Genomic DNA, 23426 nt, shown 5'->3' with positions numbered 1-23426 from the left:
TTTTTGTTTTTTTTTCCATTGTGGTTTTTTTTTTTTTTTTTTTTTTTTTTTTTTTTTTTTTTTTTTTTTTGTGTGTGTGTGTGTGATACAATCTGAAATGCAAACCAGTCAAAAAAATGCTATAAGGAGCACACTAGAAAGGTGAAAAACCTTCTGCAAGAACTCCAGTTGGTTTGATTTATTTGTCAAAGTAGCTTTAAGCCTGGAGCTTTCCACCCAAACCCTCCCAGTTTAACAACTCCGAAAGCTTGATGCTAAGGGGTACCTTTGATTCCAAACTGCTCCGTGGCACAGTTACAATCCTCAGGCACAGAGATCAGGTCTGCCCTGGACAAGATTTGGCTGCTCCTTTCTCTCTGAGACAAGCATATGCTTCTGCTGTAAGCAAAGGGCTCCCAAAAATACCCGTCCAGCTGCTGCCAGATGTTTGCACAACCCTTTGGCTGGAGATCCCAGCAGCCACCACTGGGCAGCACCGGTTGCAGGCAGCTGTTGCTATGGTTGTGCAAACGCATCCCTGAGAAACCAACATGGGGTGAGGGAATTGTTGCTTCCTACTGCTTCTCTCCTTCCTGGTCTCCATGGACTTGGGCATGGGCATCCAGCCAGGCACACCACACAGAAGTATTAGTGTGAGGCTGAACCCATGTAAACAAACTACCCACTCTGCTCTGCCCCGCTCTGGGGAGACCCCCCTGCAGTGCTGGGGCAGCTCTGGAGTCCTCAGCACAGCAGAGACAGGGACCTGCTGGAGCAGGGCCAGAGGAGCCCCAACAATGACACGAGGGGGGCACCCCTCTGCTGGGAGCCCAGCAGGCGAGAGTTGGGCTTGGGCAGCTTGCAGAGGAGAAGGCTCCAGCTGGGGAGACCTTCTGGGGGCCTGACAGAGCTTACAGCGGCCTGTCAAAAGCTGGGGAGGGACTTTTGAGCAGGGCCTGTTGCAGTGGGACAAAGAGGGATGGTTTGAAACTAAAAGAGGAGAGATTCAAGCTGGATAGAAGGAAGGAATTTTTAACAGTGGAAGTGGTGAGCCCCTGGCCCAGGCTGCCCCAAGAGGTGGTCACTGCCCCATCCCTGGAACCATTCCAGGGGAGGTTGGCCGGGGCTCTGAGCAACCTGCTCTAGTTGCAGATGTCCCTGCTCAGTGCAGTGGGGTTGGGCTGGATGACCTTGAAAGGACCTTTCCAGCCCCAACCATCCTATGATTCTATGAAACCCAGTGCAGGGGCAGGAGACCTGCACATGTTGGCAGGCTGGGGGCAGATCATGACTGCCCTCAGTCCAGGAATGTCCTGTGACTGCTTCACCCAGAGCCACACCTCCCCAAGGACAATCACAGACAAACCTACTGCATCTGGCCTGAACAGAAAGTATAAGATTCAGGGTCTGGATGGGATTTTCCTTCTTGTCAAGGGCCCTTGGGGTTTGGTTTTACCTTGTTAGGGACCTCTCTTCACTTCCAATGACAATGTACACAGCGCAGCAGCTCATCTCAGCCTGGACTAGGATTATCTGGCCATTTTTAGATGACTGAACTGATATGATTGCAAAATCACAGATGATGACCTTAGGCCTCCTGTAGCATTGCGTGGGGTTTTTGTGACCCTTCTTGCCAAAATGCAGCCCATAAATAATCACGACTAATCCTAAGGCTAGGACTGGTTTGGATGCAGACAGTAGGATTTAACTGTACATTTGTTGGAACTTCCAGGACAGGAAGAGGCTCCTTTCCCACAGCAACCATGAAACTGCAGGATTTTAAAAGAACAACACAAAAATATCTTAAGGTTGAGTGAAGGTCACTGTGTGCAAAATCTGCCCTGAAAAAAAAAAAACCCAAAACAAAACCAGTTGAATTGCAAATCAGTCAAAGGAGAAATTAATAATTATATAATTGTAAGATAAAGCCTCACTTGGATGATAAGTGGATGGATTTGGACCAGAACAACTCCTTCACTTTGCAGAATGAACTTTGAGCTTTGCACAGAATGATAAAAAGAGAATTAGGCATTGCATAGCTCTGCAGCAGACCTGCTGACCTGGTGTGGTAAAAGTGCAACCTCTGCATTGTTCCTCGAGCAGAGCCATGTGGACTGTGGAGCTACATGCCATGCTGTGTGCTGTTTTCCTCAAGAGTCCTAAAGACTAAGTTCTAAAGACCATTGAAAGGAGTGGCACCAGGTTCATTCTGCCTTGCAGGTTAGACCTGCTGATCTGCAAAGAAAATGGAAAACTGCTTGGCAGAAAAGGACCTGGGGGTGCTGATTGGCAATCAGCTAAATATGAGCCAGCAGTGTGGCCAGGTGGCCAAGAAGGCCACCGGAATCCTGGCTTGAATCAGCACTAGTGTGGTCAGAAGGACCAGAGTCAAGAAACACATTGAGGTGCTGGAGCAGGTCCAGAGAAGGGCAATGAAACTGGTGGAGGGTTTAGAGCACAAGTCTTCTGGAGAGTGGCTGAGGGATCTGGGGTTGTTTAGTCTGAAGCAAACAAGGCTCAGAGGAGACCTTCTGGCTCTCGAAAACTCCCTGACAGGAGGTTGGAACCAGGTGGGAGTCAGTCTCTTCTCCCAAGGAACAAGCAATAGGACAAGAAGAAATGGTCTTGGGTTGTGCCAGGGGAGATTTAGGTAGGATATTAGGAAAATTTTCTTCCCTGAAGGGGTTGTCAAGCCCTGGACCAGGCTGTCCAGGGTAGAGGTTGAATCACCATCCCTGGACGTGTTTAAAAGTTGTGTAGATGATGTGCTGAGGGACATGGTTTAACGGTGGACTTGGTAGAGATAGGTTAATAGTTGGATTTGATGCTCTTAAAGGTCTTTTCTGATCAAAATAATTCAATGATTCCCCATACACTGTATTAGTGCCCGCCCGGTTGCCCGCCACATTGTCTCTACCTACATGAGAACCTAAGATCCTGTGTGAGCTGTAAGGAGATGTGGGATCCTGCTAGATTACTGGTTTTTTTTCCCTCCTAGGGATTGTCAGTACCATCACACCAGAATTTAAAAAAGGGGCAAGGATTTGTTTTTACATGTAAAACTCTGGGATGAGAGTGACTCATCATACTAACACACACACACAAAAGGATTACGAACCAGACATACTTATTTATCCTTAAGTAAAAGTGAACAAGAGGTACAAGGAGGTTTGAAATGAGAGCATCGTGTACTTCTCTGATAGGCCTCAGCTGAGATGAGCTGGAAAAGGCAGGTGCCAGGTGACTCCCAAAGATGAAAATCTAGGTCTCAGAGGATGAGGGCATGGATGCCTTTGTCTCACAGCTGAAGCTGAACAGGACACCTCCATCCGCACATCCTTCAGCTCTATCTGTCAGATCTGTGACGAAGACTCAATGAAGAATTAAAAATATAACCCACCACACATGATCTAACCCAGACACTGGGAGAGACAAAGGGCTTTGATGAATGTTTTTTTTGTTTAGCTCACTCTCTCCCTTCCCAGACAACATCAAGGCTTTCAGAGGGACAGAAGGAGAGGACACAGCTCTTCCCAGGAACTTTTTAGGGCATCTGATTTACCAGATGGCAGCTTGGTGCCATCAGCACTTCCCAGTCTGAAGAGAGAGTGTTTGGCTTGGGTGGGATTTGATGTACCAACTGATGCTTGTTTGCACACAGACTTTCCTCCTCTTGTTCCTGTGCCAAAACACAAGGCATGAGGGAGGTGGGAGGTAGAGGACAAAGCCAATCACTGACTGGAAGCAACTCATGAGAGTCTTCAATGGCTTGGGAAAGTCCCAAGTCATTAATGTCTTAGGGGATGAGATGGAGCATTCTTATAAAATCTGGATAACACTGAGTTGAAAGGACTGAAAATTCTCTAGAGGCCAGGATTAGAGTGGAGAGTGAACCTGAGAAATGGAGGAAAAGGTCCAAAATCAATGAGAAAAAAAATCAATAAAGAGTAAAATTGTGTGCATGGGCAGATAAAACCTTAAAAATCAAGGGCACAATGAAAATGGGGAATGGATAGCTCAGGACAAAGCTTCTGGGGGCTGTACAGACAGGGCACAGTCCCCCATTTTGCTGCTGTTGCAAAATACCAGGTGTCACCAGGGGGTATTAGTAGGAGTTTTGGGGTAAACCCCAGGGAGTTATTGTTGCGGAGATCACACTCACTCTAGAGAAAAGCCAGGATGAAACAGTCACTTCAAGTGAATATTCACAGAATCACTGAATGGTGGGGTCATAAGGCACCTCTTTAGATCATCTAGTGCAATACCCCCTGCTCCAGCAGGGTGCCCAGGGTCACATCCAGGTGGGTTTGGAATCTCCCCAGAGCAGGAGACTCCACAGCCTCTCTGGGCAGCCTGCTCCAGGCTTGGCCACCCTCACACCAAAGAAGGTTCTCCCCCTGCTCAGGTGGAACCTCCTGGGTTCCAGCTGGTGCCCGTTGCCCCTTGTCCTGTCACTGGACACCACTGACAAGAGTCTGGCCCCAGCCTCTTGATCCCTGCCCACCCTGTAGCTCTGCCTCAGCATTGATCAGATCCCCTCTGAGGCTTCTCTTCTGCAGCTCAGCAGCCCCAGGGCTCTCAGCCTCTCCTGGTCCCAGAGCTGCTCCAGGCCCCTCCGCAGCTTTGTAGCCTCCACTGGACTCTCTCCAGTAGCTCCTGGTCTCTCTGGAACTGGGGAGCCCAGAACTGGACCAAATACTCCAGGGGTGTTCTCACCAGGGCAGAGCAGAGGGTCAGGAGAACCTCCCTCAACCTGCTGTTCACACTCCTCTTAATGTACCTCAAAATATTCTCTCCCAAATGCCACCTAATCCAACTGCCAACTCACTGCTGGCTTTTCTCCCAGCACAGTGCTGCACAGCTGTCTTCATCCTCCTCTTCTTCACGCGATTCTGGCTGGTCAGTGTCCTCTATGCCACGTGGTGGTTCATAGACAGGGAAAAACCCAGGAAGGGCGGGAGAAGGATCCACGTCATCCGGAACAGCATCGTCTGGAGGTACATGAGGGACTATTTCCCCATCACGGTAAGCGCCAAAGTCCATCAATACTTTACTTTGATGTTTGGAGGGCGTTTGAGGCCAACAGTCACGGCACAAGGTGCTGGGTGGTCAGTGTTGAAGGATTGTCTTCCCAGCTCCCACTTTACTGCAAGATCCAGAAAAAAATTCCCATTTTCACAACCACAACATTTACTCACCCATGTTATTTGCACACCCATGTATCCTCTCTGTGTTCCAGAAGTTAAGGAGATCTCTCTTTGCCTGTCTTCCATGTCTATATTGTGACACTCCTGCTCTTCAGCTCAGCATTTACCAGGTGGACACAGGGCCAAGTTTTGACCCAAATCCAAGAGGTAGTAGTACCCTGCAAGGTCAGCATCCCTTCTGCTGGGGAAGAGGATGAATGGGTAAAGCTGGATGTGCACTGGGTTGTCTCACAGAGCTGCTGTTCCCTTGAGAAGGTCTTCTGTGACATTTCCTGTATGTGGAAAGGCCAGACACATTTAATGTATGTGTCTGGCCTTTAGCTTTACTCTGCTCAGCACTGGTCAGACCACACATCAGATTCTTTGTCCAGTTTTGGTCCCCACAATACAAAAAGAATGTGTGGACAGGATCAGGAGGGTCCAAAGAAGGGCCACCAAGATGATCCAAGGACTGGAAAGTTGTCATGTGAGAAAAGGTTGAGAGAACTGGGTTTGTTCAGCTTTGAGAAATGAAGGCGTAGGGAATACCTTACCACCATGTTCCAGTACTTAAAGGGTGGCTACAAAGAAGCTGGAGAGTCCCTTTTGACATGGAGGACCCTGGAGATGCTGAGAGGTTGTGGGGACAAGTTACTCCTGGGGACATTCTGTTGGATACAAGAAAATTTTTTCATGACAAGGACAACCATTGGCCATTGGAATATTCTCCTCAGGGAAGTGGTGGAGTCTCCAACATTGGACACTTTCAAGATTCAGCTGGATGTGATGTGCTGGGCCATCTTATCTAGACAGTGCTTTTCCCAAGAGAGGTTGAACTAGATGATCCTTGAGATCCCTTCCAGCCTGAGATTCTGTGATTCTTACTCTTTATCTGGCATTACCTTGCCATGGCATGAATGTATGGACCAGCATGAAGTTTAGCCTCAGAGACAACACAACTTGGTACAAACCTGAGCGATGCAGGAGTGGGCCAGCAATGGCCTGTGTAAGGGACTGAGTTCTGAGGGTAGGCCAAGCTATGGGAATTTGTAGTTTAGTTCCTTTAATGAAACATTGCCTGTTGAGGGAACTCAGATGGGATGCACGCAGCTGGTTAGAGATGGCCTGGAGTCAGAAGCTGGGTGTTGCAGTCCAGGTGGAATGAAGTGGGGACCCCAAACAGTCAAAGGACTCATCAACCCAAAGGAAAAGCAAGAACCGAGCTTGAGAGTCCATCCTGCACAGAGTAGGGCCTGGGATAAGGATTAGGGGGAGATGGAGCAAAGTGACGACCAGAGATGACGTGCTCAATGTCATTCATTGGGTTTGCTATTCAACCAGAAATAAGAGCCAGCTCTTTTCAAATCCTAGACCTGTTCTTGAACAGTAAAGCTTGAGGTTTATCTTTTCAGTTTATCAGGGAGAAAAAATCACACAACCCCAATAAAAACCACGACAAACTTTCAAGGTCCCGGAGTGCAGACTGCAAGGTTGGTGCGGAATTAGCTTAATTTAAGGCAAAAGTCAAGGCTGGGCAAAACAAATAAGAAGATAGGGTCTCTCTGGATCTCTTCTACCATTTTTGAATGGATCTTACTCATAGTTGTGTTATAACAACTCAGATGGGCGCATCTGCCCCTAAAATGATGGTGCCTAAAATGTATCTGATGTCACATCATCCTATTTGCAGGCCACAACTCAGTGCAATATTGACCGTAGTGCTGCAGGTAAAAAGAGGGCTTTATCAAGACACAAGTTAGTTACACAAAAAGTGTATCCCAGCAGGTGTTGCCTCTTTTCATTGAAGTGGAAACATCTCTCGATATCAGGGTAAACTTCATCAGTCCAGAAGAGCAACACCATGGATGTACTAAGATCTTCCTGTAAAGGCAGCACCTCCAGGATACTCCAAAAGCGAATTTTGCACCAGGGAAGTTGGAGCTTTTTGGTTCCCCCTGATTTCCCATCTCCTCATTTCACTTTTCACCTCATCCCAAAGTGCCTTTTGGGTCAGTCAAGGTGAAAGAGCAAAGGTCTGTGACCATGTCCAGTTAGCGGCATATAGCACTGTGCAAGCTGAGATTGCCTCTCACAGGACCTGGATGCAACTGGTAGAGATAGTTGAGCTGGGTTGAACCAGATCATCACCTTCCCTTTCTACAGTTGTGGGTAATTCAAGTAAATCTACTCAGTTTTGTTCTGGAAGCTGCCATACGTTAGCCAAACATCCCATTTCTCAGTTGGGTGAACTGCATCTGCCTTAGCCTCCCCAGGACCATCCATGAGAGCAAGTGTCCCTCACCCCTATCCTATTGCCATCGAGTTTCTTTGCTCAAAGAAAAGGCAGAAAGTGATGCTGAGGACCTGCAGTAAGTTATTTTATGGTTAAGCTCAGCATTTAACTTGTGATTTAAGGGCTTCAGGATGAGCTTCAAAGCAGGGTCCCCCAAAAGGCGTATCATAATCTTCTGGGGAGGAAAGGCAACACAACCCATTGTTGGTGGTGGTCAGTTTTAATAAGGGACAAGTAATATTTTATATCTTCTAATAGGAAACACCAATTGAGCTCCTAATAAATCATTCTCAAGGTTGCCTTAGAAACCAGTAAGGTTTCTAAAATCCTTAAAATAAACCACGGTTGTCTGCTAGAACCACTGTGAGCTACTGATGTGGTTGTGAAGATTCTTTGTGAGATATGTTCTTGAAATTATTTGTGCCTTTAAGCTGCTGCTTGGGCAGCATCGGATCAACCTCTCTGTTAAAACTTAGCTGCCAGCTCAAGCCCAGCCACAACTCTTCTCCTGTCCCTTTGTCAGGACATGGAAAGCTCCTCCTGAACCCCACAGAGCATCGTCTGGCTGTTCTTCCCTCCCCTGCGTGCTTCTGCCAGGCAGGGAGGAGCTGGCAGCAGCACCAATAACACCAGTAGAGGGAGCATGGCTACTGGGTTTGGCTGGGTGAAGGCGGGGAGGGTTTGGCTGAGACTTTTTCCCGCTGGTCTGGGAGAAGTCAGAGGGGCTCCACAAAAGGACGGCAGAAAACTAAAGAAAAAATATAATAAAACAAATATTATAACCAAGCCATCATATATACTATTTCCACACACACACACAAAAAATTCTTAGTCTCCTACACTTTGCTTGCTGAAGGACTTTGTAAGCCAGAATACAGGATTTAGCAGCTCTTACTAAATACATCTGCTACCATTTGCCACTACAAGAGAACCACAAGGTGTGAAGACTTCCCTTCTCCCTGTTTTTTTTCACTAAAACCTCCCTGGTTAACCACTGCAGACCCTGTCCCACCTACCCATGCCACTCCTGGTTTTGTATTCTGTTATCTTCTCCATCTATCAACCTCTTTTCAACCTAAAACCCCCAAATGTGTTTGCTTCCTTGCACGGGAGATATTACAAACCACGGAGCACAAGCTGATTTGCTTCTAGCAAGTGGAAGTTGAGCATTGGAAATATTGGAAATATCCACACACAGCTGGATGCTGCTGTGGACCTCTCACTCAGAATCATAGAATCGCAGAATGGTTTAGGTTGGAAAGCACCTTAAAGATCATCTCGTTCCAACCCCAAAGCCGTGGCAGGGACAACTCCCACTAGAGGAGGTTGCTCAAAGCCCCATCCAACCTGGTCTTGAACATCTCCAGGGATGGAGCATCCACAGCTTCCCTGGGCAACCTGGGCCAGGGTCTCATCACCCTCAGGGTGAAGAACTTCTTCCTAATTTCTCATCTAAATCTCCCCTCTTCCAGTTTGAAGCCATTACCCCTTGTCCTATCACTACAAGCCCTTGTAAAAAGTCCTTCCATCTTTTTGTAGACCCCCTTTAAGTCCTGAAAGACTGCTATAAAGTCTCCCTGGAGGCTTCTCTTCTCCAGACCAAACAACCCCACTTGCCGAAGCCCAAGCCAGAAGAAGGGCACAAGAGGAGTGGGATCTGGGGACGCAGACCAGGTGAATGCTCAGCACCCTTGTTCTCCAGACTGACTTTGTTCAGCCCTGGAGATTTAGTCATTTTGGGGAAGACTAAATGCTCCTAATCCTCGCAGGTCCCAACAGCAAATAGTGTGGTCAAGCACCAGTGTTTGGAGGCAGGAAGAGCTGCCTGATATTTTTATTTTAGGAAGTGGCTTTAAACGCTGCCTTTAAATGATCCCTGGGCATGTTTGCAGCTGAGGAGGTGAAGAGAGGTTGGGATCAGCTTCTGTTTTCTGGCGATCTGGGCAGCATGGATTTGCACTTTGCTCTAGCAAGTGTCCTGCAAGCTGGGGCCTGGTCTCCATAGTGTGTGCATGGAGCACCCTCTGCTGATACCACCCTTGCACATGCACCACTTGGCTGCTGGGTTTATTCCCCTTGGAGCTCACTGTATTTTAATTAAGGGTTTGGGAGCCATAGGTTCAGACAAGACCTGAATGAGGTTTTAAAAGGGGAATGAAAAAAAACCTAGTGAAAGTTCAAGGCAGGGTCCAGTGCATTTCCCAGGGAAGCTATTTCTGCTTCAATCCCCTGTATTTTAACTGTGTTCTAGTCCTTCTGGTTTTATATACCCTTGTGATAGACCTGCTGAGCTCAGCTGCATCTTAAAATTGAGTAAAATATAGCAAAAGGTTCAAAAGAAATCTATTTGGGGCAGTCCACATTCGAAGAGGTAGCCAGTGATGGCTGCTGTGGGTTGATGTTGCCTCCAGAGAGATTTTGGGTACCTTGGGCTGCTCTGTCTATGCTATGTTCAATAAGAAGTCAATAATCTGTCTGCTGCTGCCAGGTCTCAGCCCCAAACCCCTATTTCTTAGTCCTTTCCCCATCATTTATCAGCACACATTTATTATGAAGATCCATCTCTACCATAATCCTCAAAGCAAAGTCATCATCTTTCTTGCTGAGAATAAAGTGGGGATGGATGCTTGGCTTAGACACGATGTTTCGCCTTTAGATCACGTCTCCTGGGTTACCAGTTAAATCTAGCAGCAGGAAGCAAGACTTAAGGTCTTCAAGGGACACATCTTGTCTTCAGGTGCTGTCAGCATTCAGAGCAACCTCAGCAGGCACCACCTTACCAGCTTTATTCAGGGCAGCCTGAAAAGTGCCTGCTGTGTGGAGAAAGTTCCTGTGGTCTTCAATGGACTGTTTTCTCCTTGTGAAGAGCCTCAGGACAATTCTTAGGAGCTTTGGGGTTATCTGAGTGCCAGCTGGACCTTGTTATCTATCGCAATTGGCAGAGTCCCAATCTCTGTCATTGTACTTGGGAACTTGCTAGTGTTATTTTTTTTTTTTTTTTTTTTTTTTTTTTGTTAGTGTAACAAAAATGACTTATTGAAGCATCAGTTGACCCCTAGGAGCTGTGATATGGGATGGCTCCATCATTCATTCTCATAACTGAATAAACCGTGACGGGGGTTGAGTGTGTTGCAGTTCCAGGAGGAGTTGCAGGGAGGGGACAGTTCCAGCCCACATGAACCAAGCCCTGCCAGGAATGTTTTCTTTCTTTTCATAAAAGTGTGCTGTGATTTGTAACTGGGGGTTTTATGCCATGGCCCATGATGTTAAATATCATTTTTGATTTCCAGCAGTCTTGGCTGTTCACTTTGCCTCTTTCTGTTGGCTAGAGGAGAGATGGAGGATTGTTAGGGCAAAAGCAAGGCATGGCCAAATGGCCCAAAGCCACATCTCAGTCCTTTTCTGAGGAACTTTTCTGTCCCATGTCTTGGCTCTCTCTTCTTTGCCCTCGCATGACCTTAAGTAAAAGAGACGCTGCATTCAAGGTCATGCCTGCTGGAGCACTGCGTCCCACCATCTGCAGTGCCAAGCCACATGCTAAATAAAGGGGGTCCTACAAGATCCCCAAAACAGCATCACACAAGAGCCAGGGAGGACTTGGGCATTTTGGAGCTGCCATCCTTACCTAGCTTTGGGAGTTAGGGTGATGAAGTCCCATCTAAACTCAATTTAAACCCATTCGGCTTGTCAGACTCCCCAGTATTTTCTGCAAACACAGCTCTGACCTGGTGTTGTGGCACCTGCAGAAAAACCCTGTGTCCAAAGGCCCCTGTTTCTCTAGCTGTACCTCTCAGACTCTCACCATTAGTGGGACCTAAGCCCCATCTCCCTCGGCAGCTGTTGGCAGTACTCAGTTATTTACCCCTCTTTTGGTCTCTCATCCAGGCACCCCTGGGTGGGCTACGCACTTCTCTTTGCCTTAGCACAATTCTTCCTTCATTTGATCTGGCTGGATTTCTAGATTTCCTGGCTGGCTTTCATCCCACTGAGAAACTACCTACATGTTTTATCCTGCAAGCGATGCTCTTTAGATGCCCCATGCACAGTAAGGGACCTGAGGATTTCCTCAGGAAAAAGCTGAAAGGAAGTTTGTCCTACTTAAGAGCAGATTAACGGACAGAACCCAATTGGAGTACTGTGCTCAACTCTGGAGCCCTCAGCACAAGAAGGACATGGACCTGTTGAAGCAGGTCCAGAGGAAGGCCATGAAGAGAATCAGAAGGCTGGAATATCTATCCTATAAGGACAGAGAGAGAGTTTGGGTTATTCAACCTGGAGAAGAGATGACTGGGGAGACCATACAGTGTCCCCCTGCTCTTGGCACTGGGGAGGCTACACCTCAAATCCTGGGGTCAGTTTTGGGTCCCTCACTTCAAGAAGGACTTTGAGGGGCTGGAGTGTGTCCAGAAAAGGGCGATGAAGCTGGGGAAGGGTCTAGAACACAAATCTGGTGAAGGGAAGCTGAGGGAGCTGGGGATGTTGATCCTGGAGCAAAGGAGGCTCAGGGGAGACCTTCTGGCTCTCCACAGCTCCCTGACAGGAGGCTGGAGCCAGGTGGGGATCGGGCTCTTTTCCCAGGGAACAAGTGACAGGACAAGGGGAAATGGCCTCAAGCTGCACCAGGGGAGGTTTAGATTGGATATCAAGAAAATTTCTTCTCTGAAAGGGTTGTCCAGGGCTGTGCCAGGCTGCCCAGGGCAGTGGTGGAGTCCCCATCCCTGGAGGGGTTTCAAAGCCATGTAGATGTGGTGCTGAGGGACATGATTTAGGATGGACCTGGATGTACTGGATTATCAGTTAGACTTAATGATCTCAAAGGTCTTTTCCAGCTTAAACAATTCTGTGACTTATTCAATGATTCTAACCAGGAAACCCCAGTCACATCTCAAGGGGTGAATTAAAGCAGCCTTGTTAAACCAACGCTGAACGTCAGGGTTGATACTCAGAAGTCCTAATTCCAATTAGCTTAAATCCACTCCAAAATGAACTAAAAAAAAAAACCAAACCAAAACTAGCACCAAATGAAGGCCACTTTAATTCCATCTAAGAGCATCTACTTGCGATGTTAATGAGGTTTAAGTAATCCAGTTTAATATTAATTTGGATTAATTTGCTCAAGATCCTCAGCAGTATGTACAAGGCCCTTGTCAGAGCTCCTGAAAGTCTGTGTATGCATTTCCCTAACACAGCCGACAGTCCATGGAGCAGGTCTTACCATGTACCTGTGGGAGCTGGAGGAACTGGGGCAAGGTTTCACCCATGTCTTGGACCTACATTTGAGTAGACAGAATAAAAGGGGATTTCTGCTACAGAGTAATCACTGTGAGCACTAGATCATAGAATAGAATCCTAGAATTGCTATGGTTGGAAAGCACTTCTAGGATCATCAAGTCCAACCACCATCCCAACATTTCCCTAACCACTAGACCATAGCTTCAAGTGCTACATCTACTTGTTTTTTTGAACACCTCCAGTGGTGATGACTCCACCACCTCCCTGGGCAGCCTGTTCCAGTGCCTGAATAACTGCAGCTATCAAGGTATTTCTCCATGAAGGAGAAGCAGAAAGTGGAATTCATCCTTCAGAACACAAATTTATGTTCACCTGTTGGGAAGGCCAAGATCACCCCACATCTGGGATCCGGAAGGCCTTATAACACTTCATTGGGGCCATTACTGGTGTCAGCAGCCAAGACACCAGCCAGCATCCTGACAATGCCAACGGGAAGCTCAAAGAAGCCAGCAACCCTTGTCTCAGTTAGGAGAGCACGACCTTGAGCTGCTAACAGCTCCTTGCCTTTGGACCACAGACCACACACATTTGGCATCCCTCAGAGATCTCTGAGATGAGAAATTGGTCTCATCTCAGCAAAAAAAAATTGGAGTCAAGCTTGTCTCAGGTGCTTACACGCAGACAGACTTGGCAGGACCATTAAATCCTTTGATAATTATTAAAGGTTCAATTCACCCAGAAAGCCCAGAGCAGCAAAAGCCATCCGGTGGGTGTGGAAATGACAACCTAGCCAAGGCAGGCGGGAGGAAAGTCCCACCCTTCTGCTCCTCAACTCCAGCCCTGTTAAGGACTTGAGGGCTAGAGTGCAGGATTGCTGGGCTCTGCGGTGTCCTGGCAGACTGGGAACAGAGGCTGACCTTTGCCAGGAGGAGAAGGAAGAAGCAACTGAACAGTGGGAACCATCCAGATGGGAGAACTGAGTTTGCATGTTAAAGAGTTTCCAGAAGGAGAAGGGAGGTTCAGAGTCCATGGGCCTGACCTATGGTGTCAGAGACTTTGCCCAAATCTCTCCTCTGCTTCCTTCTCAGTCTTATACAAACTCTTTGTTTTCTCTGTTAAGCTATGGCCATATCATCCAAATGTGAGAAGACAGTGACAAAATGGGGACCTTCTTTCCTCTCCTATTCTTATGCCCTAGAAGGAGACCTGTCTACAAAGCTGAAAAAGGCAAATAATTCAGCTAAGTCTCTAAGATGTGGTCACTGCTACTGCAGGGGACAGCTCCTGCAGGAACATTAACCTGATCTACTAGCTCTTGAGCGACTAGACTCCTACCCTCTAGCTGCCCATGGCTTAGAGCAGGGAGTCAAAAAACACAGATTCACATACCGGTTGAGGTTGGAAGGCATCTCTGGAGATCAGTTGGTCCAACCCCCCCATGCTCAAGCAGGGTGACCCACAGCCAGTTGCCCAGGTCCAAATGGCTTTTGAATATCTCCAAGATTAAAGACCACAACCTCTCTCGACAACCTGTGCCAAAATGCCTTGGTCACCTGCACAGTGAAAAAATGTTTCCTGATGTTCAGAGGGAGCCTTCTGTGTTTCCATCTGTGCCCATGGACTCTGGTCTTGTTGCTGGGCACCACTGGAAAGAGCCACTGGCTCCATCATCTTTGCACCCACCCTTCAGGTATTTATATGTATTGATAAGATCCTCTTAAGATCCTTCTCTTCTCCAGGCTGAAGTGTCCCAGCTCTCTCAGCCTTTCCTCACAGCAGAGATGTTTCCGTCCTTTCATCATCTTCACAGCCCTTTCCTGGACTTTCTCCAGTATGTCCATGTCTCTCTTGCACTGAGCAGCCCAGAACTGGACCTAGAACCACAGGTGTGGGCTCCCCAGTGCTGAGTAGAGGGCAAGAGCGACCTCCCTCCACCTGCTGACTATATCTAACACAGTTGAGGATCCCATTTGCCTCCTTTGCTGCCAAGTCCCATTGCTGGCTCTGTTGAGGCCACTAGGGAGATGAGGAGTCATTTATCAAGGACAGATGTGCCATCCAGGGACACTGTAAAACACCAAGGGGCTGCATTTAGCTTTGTCTGTGGCCAGAATTAGCCTGGGAAAAAAAAAAAAAAACAACAAACCACAAACAACCAAAAAGCCCAGCAAAAAATGTGATAATGAAAAGCAAGATGAAAAATGCAATATCTGAAAGTAAATGCACGTTACAAGAAATAAAATAAATAACAAGGTGATCTCAATGGAAAACATCTAGACAGAATGTGATCAATCAGCAACAGGGCTTGAAAGATTGATGGTTGGTGGGTGTCCAGTCCTTTACAAGGAGACATAAACTCTCTTCTCTTGCCTTATTTCTTTGCTTTGGGATGTAAAGGACCTTTCAAGGTCAACCAGTCCAACACCCCTGCAGGGAGCAGGGACATCCCCAACTAGAGCAGGTTGCTCAGAGCCCCGGCCAACCTCACCTGGAATGGTTCCAGGGATGGGGTGGTGACCACCTCTCGGGGCAACCTGGGCCAGGGGCTCACTGCCCTTATTGTAAAAAATTTCCTCTCTAGTCTGAATCTCCTCTCTTTTACTTTAAAAACATCACCAATTGTCTTATCAGTAAAAGTCACATTCTTCATTCTTTCTTTTCCTGTCCTCTGTCTCCGTTCACTGGGGTGAGCACCAAGGCAGCAGGCTGAAGGGAGATTTTTTAAGGATGTCTAGTGTCCCAGCACAGATGAACTCTCCTCTTGAAGTAGTTCACACAGCTCAGTGGATACCCTGAGTTCTGCTCTTTATTAGCAAGGAGGCTGGTGTTATCTTGGGGTGCAGCCAGGTGTTGAGCCTGCTGTCACATGCCTCCCCTCCACCCCCCTGCTTGTCAATCCATGCACATACAGCTGGAAATTCAGTGGTTTCCAACACACGTGAGCACCTCACCTACCTGCTTATAAATCACGCAACGATGAAAGGCTGTTTGGAAGCCAAAGATGAATGCAGAAAACATTGATGCAAGCTGAAATTACTCCAAAATGAGCAAATGGTGGCAGGGGCCCATGGCACTTAGTGATTCTACCATCTGCCCCTCTTCCTGCCAAAGCACCTCTGCATCCAAACAGTGGTGGGACTCTTGTTTGTCCATTCTCATTAGGAGCAGGCGCTTGGATGGGCAGATGTGTACAGTCAACAGTGCCTTGGGACAGATGGGGAATTAGCCACGAGGTAAGACAGTAAAATACATCCTCGTGATTAACCTGTGGCTCTGGCTGCTTCTAGGAAAACACAGGCACCTTTAGCTGTCCCCTGATGGGACCAGGACACTCAGTGTGGTGACACACTAAAATGCAGTGAGCTTGAGTTCTTCTTCATCTCGAGTGCCTTTGAGCTGTCTGGAAATTCATGGTGGGTCTGTGATGGCTAAGCTTGGAAGGGCTCATCCTTTCCCAGTGCTGTGAGCATTCTTGGAACCCCCAGAAAGGGTGCAGAGGCATCAGTGTTCAGGTTTGACCCCGTCTGCCTGGGTTCTGTGCACGCTGGTTGATGTTGGCATGGCAGGGTCTTCTTGGTGGCATGGCTGGAGGGTGAGTTTGTCACACCAGCCCCTCTGCTCTCAGCAGTCCGTAGCATATATAACACACAGAGTCCAAATCCTGGTTGTCCCTTATCTCCCTTTCATTGTGCTCTCTTCTGCTGTGGGTCATGTTCTCCCATGTAGCATCTCCCAGGCTCCAAACCCACGTTCAGATGAAAAGGAGGTGCCGGAGTGACCTTACAGCGACCTTCCAGTACCTGAGAGGGGCCTACAAGAAAGCAGGGGAGGGACTGTTCACAAGGGGTTGTAGTGACAGGACAAGGGGTGATGGCTTTAAGCTAGAAAAGGGCAGTTTTGGGTTAGATGTTAGGAAAAAGTTCTTCAGTATGAGGGTGATAGACCACTGGAATAGGTTGCCCAGACAGGTGGTGGAGGCCCCATCCCTGGGGACATTCAAGATCAGGCTGGATGAAGCTCTGAGTAGCTTCATCTGGTTGGAGAAGTCCCTGCTTATGGCAGGGGGGTTGGAATAGATGGTCTTTGGAGGTCCCTTCCAGACCAGATATTCTATGATTCTATGATTTCAGCTAGCTGCTTAACAAACCTCAAGGGCTGGCCCTGTGCTGCACGGGATCTGCAGCCTGCGCTGTCCATCTCTAAAGGCTGGACATGGGCATCTTGAGGACTCTGTCCAGTTTTGGGCACCACAGGATAAGAAGGACAGTGAGGAGCTGGAGTGGGTCCAGAGAAGGGCAACGAGGCTGGTGAGAGGGCTGGAAAACATGCCTTAGGAAGCCTGGCTGAGGGACCTGGGGTCGTTTAGTCTGGAGGAGACTGAGAGGTGACCTTATTGCTCTCTACAACTACCTAAAAGGAGGTTGTAATGAGGCTAGTATTGATGTCTTCTCCCAAAATACCAATGATAAGAGGAAATGGCCTCAAATTGCACCAGGAAAGGTTTTAGTTGGATATTAGGAAGAATTTCTTGTCTGAGAGAGTGGTTAGACACTGGAAGGGGCTGCCCAGGGAGGTGGTGGAGTCACCACCCCTGGAGGGGTTCAAAAAACAAGTAGATGTAGCACTTGAGGTCTAGTGGTTAGAGAAACGTTGAGAGGAAGGTTGAGCTTGATGATCCTAGAGGTGCTTTCCAACCATAGTGACTCTATTATTCCCTTCTCCTGGTAAAATTGCAGCAATCTTGGGCAGACATCCATTGGTCTTTGATGGACTCATGGATTATTGGTCATCTAACCTAGGCACTAGCAGCCAGGTTCTTGCAGGCTTTCCCTAATGGAAGGAAACCATCACCTTGTTCTCTGTGGGACGTCTGGGAGCTGAATCACACATTACCATGTATGAAATCACCCAACACCTACTTCAGGACAGGACAACTTTGGGTCCATACTGTTGTTGAGCAGGGACTTGTCCCTGCACCAGGTAGCAGCTTTATGTGGAACATTACCAAAGTGCTCCTGCACTCCCTTTGCTGCTCTGGTTGTGGTTGTGGGGTGAAAGGGTGTGCATGGAAATAATCACTCTTTTTTTCCCCCATATTAGAAAATGTATTGGAGGGCAATTTAAACAAAGTAGGTTCTCAACAGTGTCCAGGCCAGCTTGAGGCAACATGAGGAACCTTGCCATTGGAAATGTCATTTTGGGCCAGTGAGTGGGAGGAGATGGAAACACAGGCAGTGAAATACATCTCAGTGAAAAATAATGGAGTTGTTCCCATGGACTATTCCTGCAGAAGGCACAGTGGGTTCCTAGGGATCCTCCTCCAGGAATCCCCTAACTGTTCTTCATAGCCAATGCTCCATCCCTCGAAGGTGACACCACTAACTCATGTCCCCTTTTTGGCTCCATCTCTGTGTCCAGCTGGTGAAGACGGCGGAGCTGGACCCTAGGCAGAACTACCTGATGGGATTTCATCCCCACGGGGTCCTGGCAGCAGGAGCCTTTATCAATTTCTGCACAGAAGCATCAGGCTTTTCCACACTCTTCCCGGGCATCACCCCACACCTGATGATGCTCTCCCTGTGGTTTCGCGTCCCATTCTTCCGGGACTACCTCATGAGTGGAGGTAAGTGGGGCAGCAGCATGGGCAAGCAGTGGTGTTGGTGGGTGAGTTGGATGCTTTTTGGGGAAGCAGAGAGTGAAAATACCAGGAAGTCTTGGGAGGAGGAGCCAAGAGTCTATTTTTCCCCATCTGTGGCCTGTTGGATCCCAAGCATGGACACAGCTTCTGGAGGTGGCATCCCAAAGCTCTCTGAAGTTAAAAATTTCCCTTCATGCTGTTATCTCTGTTGTTCAACATCACGGATGGCCTCTGAGCTCAGAGCATCGCTGGGCCCGGGGCTGTGTAACAGCAAAACACAGAGCAAATGGTGAGCAGAAATGCTGAAACCAGTAGGATAGGGGGTCCTGTCTGTCCTTCTTTCCATGCAAATAACATTTGGGCTTGAAATTGTGGTTGCCAATGAAAGAAGGAGTAAAACAATCTTTCTGAAGCTGCTGCTGCTTGCAGGGAATCAACATCCAGGGAGAGATGGTGAAAACAGCAGTTCATGCTGTTGCAAAACCACATGTCAGGAGAGCAAGAAGATATGAGAAGGAATAGGTAGAAAATTAAATAGAGAGAGAGGAAAAGGAGTGTGGAGACATTTTTGGAAACCTGCAGGAGATGATCTCCATCTCTTACCAGTGGCCTTGGGCAATGGCCGCTTCTCCAGCTGAATGGGTTCATGACTGGCCTCAGGTTGCACCAAGGGAGGTTTAGGTTGGATATTGGGAAAAATTTCTTCCCTGAAACGGTTGCCAAACCCTGGTTTAGGCTGTCCAGGGCAGTGGTTGAATCACCATCCCTGAAGGGGTTTAAAAGTCATATAGATGTGGTGCTGAGGGACATGGTTTAGCAGTGGGCTTGGTAGAGTTAGGCTAATGGTTGCACTCAATGGTCTCAAAGGCCTTTTCCAAGCCAAACGATTCTATGGTTCTGTGTCATGGGCAGGATTCAACAGACTAAACACAGGCATCCAGCTCTGTCTGAGGCACCCCAGGGCATTCATCACCCTGTTTTCCACATAAACCCTGGCTCTTGCTGCTGAAAAAATATTTACACAGGCAGTGAGGAATCATAACAGTGAGATACGAAGAGAGTTATGACCCAGGCGAAAGAAGCTTTAGCCACTCTAGTGTGGGAGTTCAGGGCATAGCTCATTTTCAGGTCAATCAAATCCATTTGACAAAAAGGTTTTAATTTGTAAATTTGTTCAGCCTCTGAAACAAGGATTTTTAAAAAAAAAAAAAAAATTAAAACGATGTTGCTTTGTCATTTCTGAATTAAAGATTTTTACCTTTTGTGAGTAAACAACATCAAGGGATCAAATTCTGCATTAAATTCCACTTTAAATTTGCAGCACCCACTGAAATTTGTGTGTGTTTTGACCTAAAGCAAACATTTCACTGACTTTAGCAGGGTTCAGGATTGGACATGGTTTCATTTGACAACAAACTGAAACAGATTTTTCCTAGGGCTGGAGTGCAGCTAGTTCTCAGTTTATTTTTTCTTGCTTTTTTTCTTGTTTCTCACATCTGGGCCAGACAGCAAAGGGATAATTGTACATTCACAGAGCAGAGCTGTGCGTGAGTCCAGCACCTTGCAGGGGAGCCAGGATGAGATAGCTGAGGTGTAGAAAAACTCTGAAAATAAAGTGTCTAGCACCCCTTTGGAGCTGGATAAGGCTGAAAAATGGCAGTGAGCAAACCACAGTCGTGTGGCTTTTAGAGATGCTCGTCTGGAAGAGGGGGGATTTACATTAGCTATAAGGAAGAATTTCTTCCCTCTGAGGGTGGTGATACCCTGGCCCAGGTTGCCCAGAGAAGTTGTGGATGCTCCATCCCTGGATGTGCTCAAGATCAGGTTGGTCTTGTGGTCCTTGTACAACCTGGTCTAGTGGGAGGTGTCCCTGCCTGTGCCGAGGGGTGGGAACAAGATGATCTTTAAGTTCCCTTCCAACTCAAACCATTCGACCATTCTATGATGATTTTTTTCTTCCTCTCTGCCCCCCAGGCCTTGTCCCCTCGGACAAGGAGAGTGCGTCCTACGTGCTGCAGAAGCCAGAGGGTGGGAACGTGCTGACCATCATTGTGGGTGGGGCTCAGGAGGCGCTGGACGCCCGGCCAGGATCCTACACCTTGCTGCTGAAGAATAGGAAAGGATTTATCCGCCTGGCTATCCAGCACGGGTGAGGGGGCCAAGGGGTGCTTGGGGAGGGCTGGTCTTCTCTGTGGCTGGTTAATGGGGTGTTCCTGTTGGTTTTGGAGAGAGGAGAGGTTTGGGAACGGGCTTTGCTGATCGTCATGCTCCTTGGGTTTGACTCCCCACAGCACCCCGCTGGTCCCCGTGTTTTCTTTTGGGGAGAATGACCTCTTCAATCAGGTGAGAAACCCCAAGGGCTCCTGGCTGCGGCAGCTCCAGCACCGTCTCCAGCAGATGATGGGCATCTCCCTTCCCCTCTTCCATGCACGAGGAATCTTCCAGTACAGCTTTGGGCTCTTACCCTACCGCCGGCCCGTCTGCACTGTGGGTAAGTCCTTCCTCGGCATGCTGGCACAATGCTGGCCACACTCAGCCTGACCAAAATGGGACAGTCCTCGTGTTGAGTCATCCTCCTGTTGGGCTGGAGCATTGTGCCAGAGAGCATGAGTTGTGGTGGGCTAGAAATGTGCTGGCAAAGGAGCAAGCTCAACAGATTTTGATAAGAAAGGTTGGACCAGATGATCTTTCATGTCCCTTCCAACCTGGGATTCTATGAGTCATGTGTCACACTGGTTTGGGTCTCTGGCTTGGCCTTATAATGGAGCCCATGTCATCTGGGCTGTTCTGGAAAAGCCCCAGAGCAAAGACAGAGCTGGGTTAAACTTCCTCCAAGCCAATTTTACAAACCCAAATAGGACAACACCTGAGCAGTTTGCAGGTTTCTCAGCGTCCTGTGCAGACACAGCCACAAATCCCAACCTATTTGCACATGAACAAGTCACACTGTTTTGATCTGAGACTGTGCCCACGGGAGACAAAAATTTCAAGAAAGTCTTTGGTTTTGAGGACATTTTGCCTGGTTTCAACAATCGTATGCTTGGCCCACCTGTGCAGCTGATGCTCTGTGAATTAATCTAATTAAAGAGGCTGTTTGGAAAGGTCAGAGCTCACCCTCCTGATTAGGTTTGGCAGCCAGCAATTACTTCTAATTGTTTTACAAGCTGTTTGGATTGTCTCAATGGTTTTATGAGCTGTGCCGTATCACAAGGGCTCTTCATTAATCTGATGAGCAGCAGTGTTACAGGATGATGAAACTCTCCATCACTTGACAAACACAATTTGAGCAAGAGACCAGAACAAGAGAAGTATCTCATGGACTTCCTCGTGCCCTGCAGGCACCTAGTCCTGCTGCTGGTGGCTCTGGGAGATGGGAAGGGGCTTCTTAGAATCCTAGGAATCAAATTAATTAGATTTTTCTCTTTTAAAAACAAGAGTTTTCTAAAGATAAGAGGGTACTTGGTTTCTAATAAAAATAATATCTTTCACAGAAGCTTTAATATGAGCCAAGTGGATGCGATGCAATTGCTGGTGTGTTTACATAGTCTTCATCTCCCCCGTGCCTCAGTTTCCCCATTTGTAATGCAGATTCCCAGGACCATGTGGGAACAGCTTGCAAAGTCCAACCCAAATCACATCTGAGGTGCTACAAGCAGCTGTTGGGACTGCATTGGATGCAGCGCTTTTGACTTTAATGAGCTACAGAGAGGGTCTTTGGCATTAACAAACTTTGCAGATGAGGAAGCTGAGGCAAGGACAGAGGTAACCTTGTTGACCAACAGCAGATCCAGAATCTGAACCTCCATCTCCCTACCTCCTTTCTTGTCCTACCTTCCAGATTCCAGCACCACCAGTCATACTGATCCGTCCACCACATCCTTGGCGAGGTGGACCCCAGCTCTGTGCTAAGATGTGCAAAGTGTTCAGAGGGACTTGTTGGCTCCTCCTAATGCCTGTGCTTGTTTTCCAGTTGGGAAGCCAATTCCAGTGCAGAGGAAGCACAGACCTTCTGTGGAAGAGGTTGATCAAGTCCATCAGAAATACCTAAATGAATTGAGCAAGCTCTTTGAGGACCACAAAGCTAAATATAATATCCCAGAAGACAAACACCTGGAATTTATATAGAGCTCCTCAAGCAAGGTGAAATGATGGACATCAAGCTCCAAGTTTTCCCCTGTCTCTGGAACTTTTTCACAACCTCAACTTAGTTGCAGTTAACATATGATCCATAAAGTGTAGGGAGAAGGACTTGATTTTCCCAACATTTGCATGAGTGTAGGGCAAGACTTTTCTTTTATTTTTTTCCCTGTAGGACACATAAAACATATAAAGAACAACAACAACAAAAATCCCCTTTGCGTTCAGCACCAGTGAAACTCCCCAGCAGAAATCTCACACTTCCAGTCTGATTTTCAAGATATTTCCAGGCACATATGAATTATGGAAAATTTCCTTTGCATTATTTCCATTCAGAAATGGAATGATGAGCCATAATTTCTGCTGAATGTATATGTTTTTTAAAATGGAATTTCACTAGATCAACAAATTATCGTTGTTTGCTTGGTGCTCTTTGAGTCTTTAATTGCTCTGGGCTCTTTTCTCCCCAGCTGAAACACCATTTATCAGAAAGCTCATACTCCCAGCACGGTGCCAGGCACCTCGCTGGGAAAAAAAAGAAGTAAAACATTTAGAAAGAGCAAGGGCTTATCCAGAGGGTTCATCCTACTGGGGCTCTGGGAATCCTGCTTATCATTTTATTAGTTTAATCCCAGATACCTCTGCATGGTAACACCTTGGATTGGTCACCAGCTATGGCAGCACTGTCACTGTGCATTTCATTTGACAAATGAGGCCCTTTCCTAAGAAGAGAGTGTGGTGAGGAGATGGGAGAAAGAAGTGATTTGGGACAGGAAATATGGCTCATAAAGCCACGTTTGGCAGGGGATCAAGGCTTTAAATAGCTGCTTCTTCTTGATATCCAGAACTTTATTAAACTCTGCACTTAATGGGATTTCACAACGTGGAAGTTCTAGGTGGCAGGAAGCCATCTGCTTGGATCAGCTTTGCATCACCCCTGTCAGAGCCCTTATACCATCAC

General features: G+C 47.5%; 1 protein-coding gene across 1 annotated transcript in view; it reads left to right on the top strand.

The window, feature by feature from the left end:
* Positions 1–22453, top strand: part of MOGAT2 (monoacylglycerol O-acyltransferase 2) — a 24391-nt gene extending 1938 nt beyond the window's left edge. The window contains exons 2-6 of the mRNA XM_008947745.1: positions 4826–5004; positions 18109–18313; positions 20303–20477; positions 20620–20819; positions 22299–22453. Coding sequence (XP_008945993.1) covers positions 4826–5004; positions 18109–18313; positions 20303–20477; positions 20620–20819; positions 22299–22453 — 914 coding nt within the window. The remainder of the gene's footprint in view (positions 1–4825; positions 5005–18108; positions 18314–20302; positions 20478–20619; positions 20820–22298) is intronic.
* Positions 22454–23426: the final 973 nt, after the last annotated feature.

This window comes from Merops nubicus, unplaced genomic scaffold (assembly GCF_000691845.1).
Source record: "Merops nubicus isolate BGI_N331 unplaced genomic scaffold, ASM69184v1 scaffold14009, whole genome shotgun sequence".
NCBI classification, from domain to species: Eukaryota; Metazoa; Chordata; class Aves; order Coraciiformes; family Meropidae; genus Merops; species Merops nubicus.
This window is presented reverse-complemented; position numbering and strand designations above follow the sequence as displayed.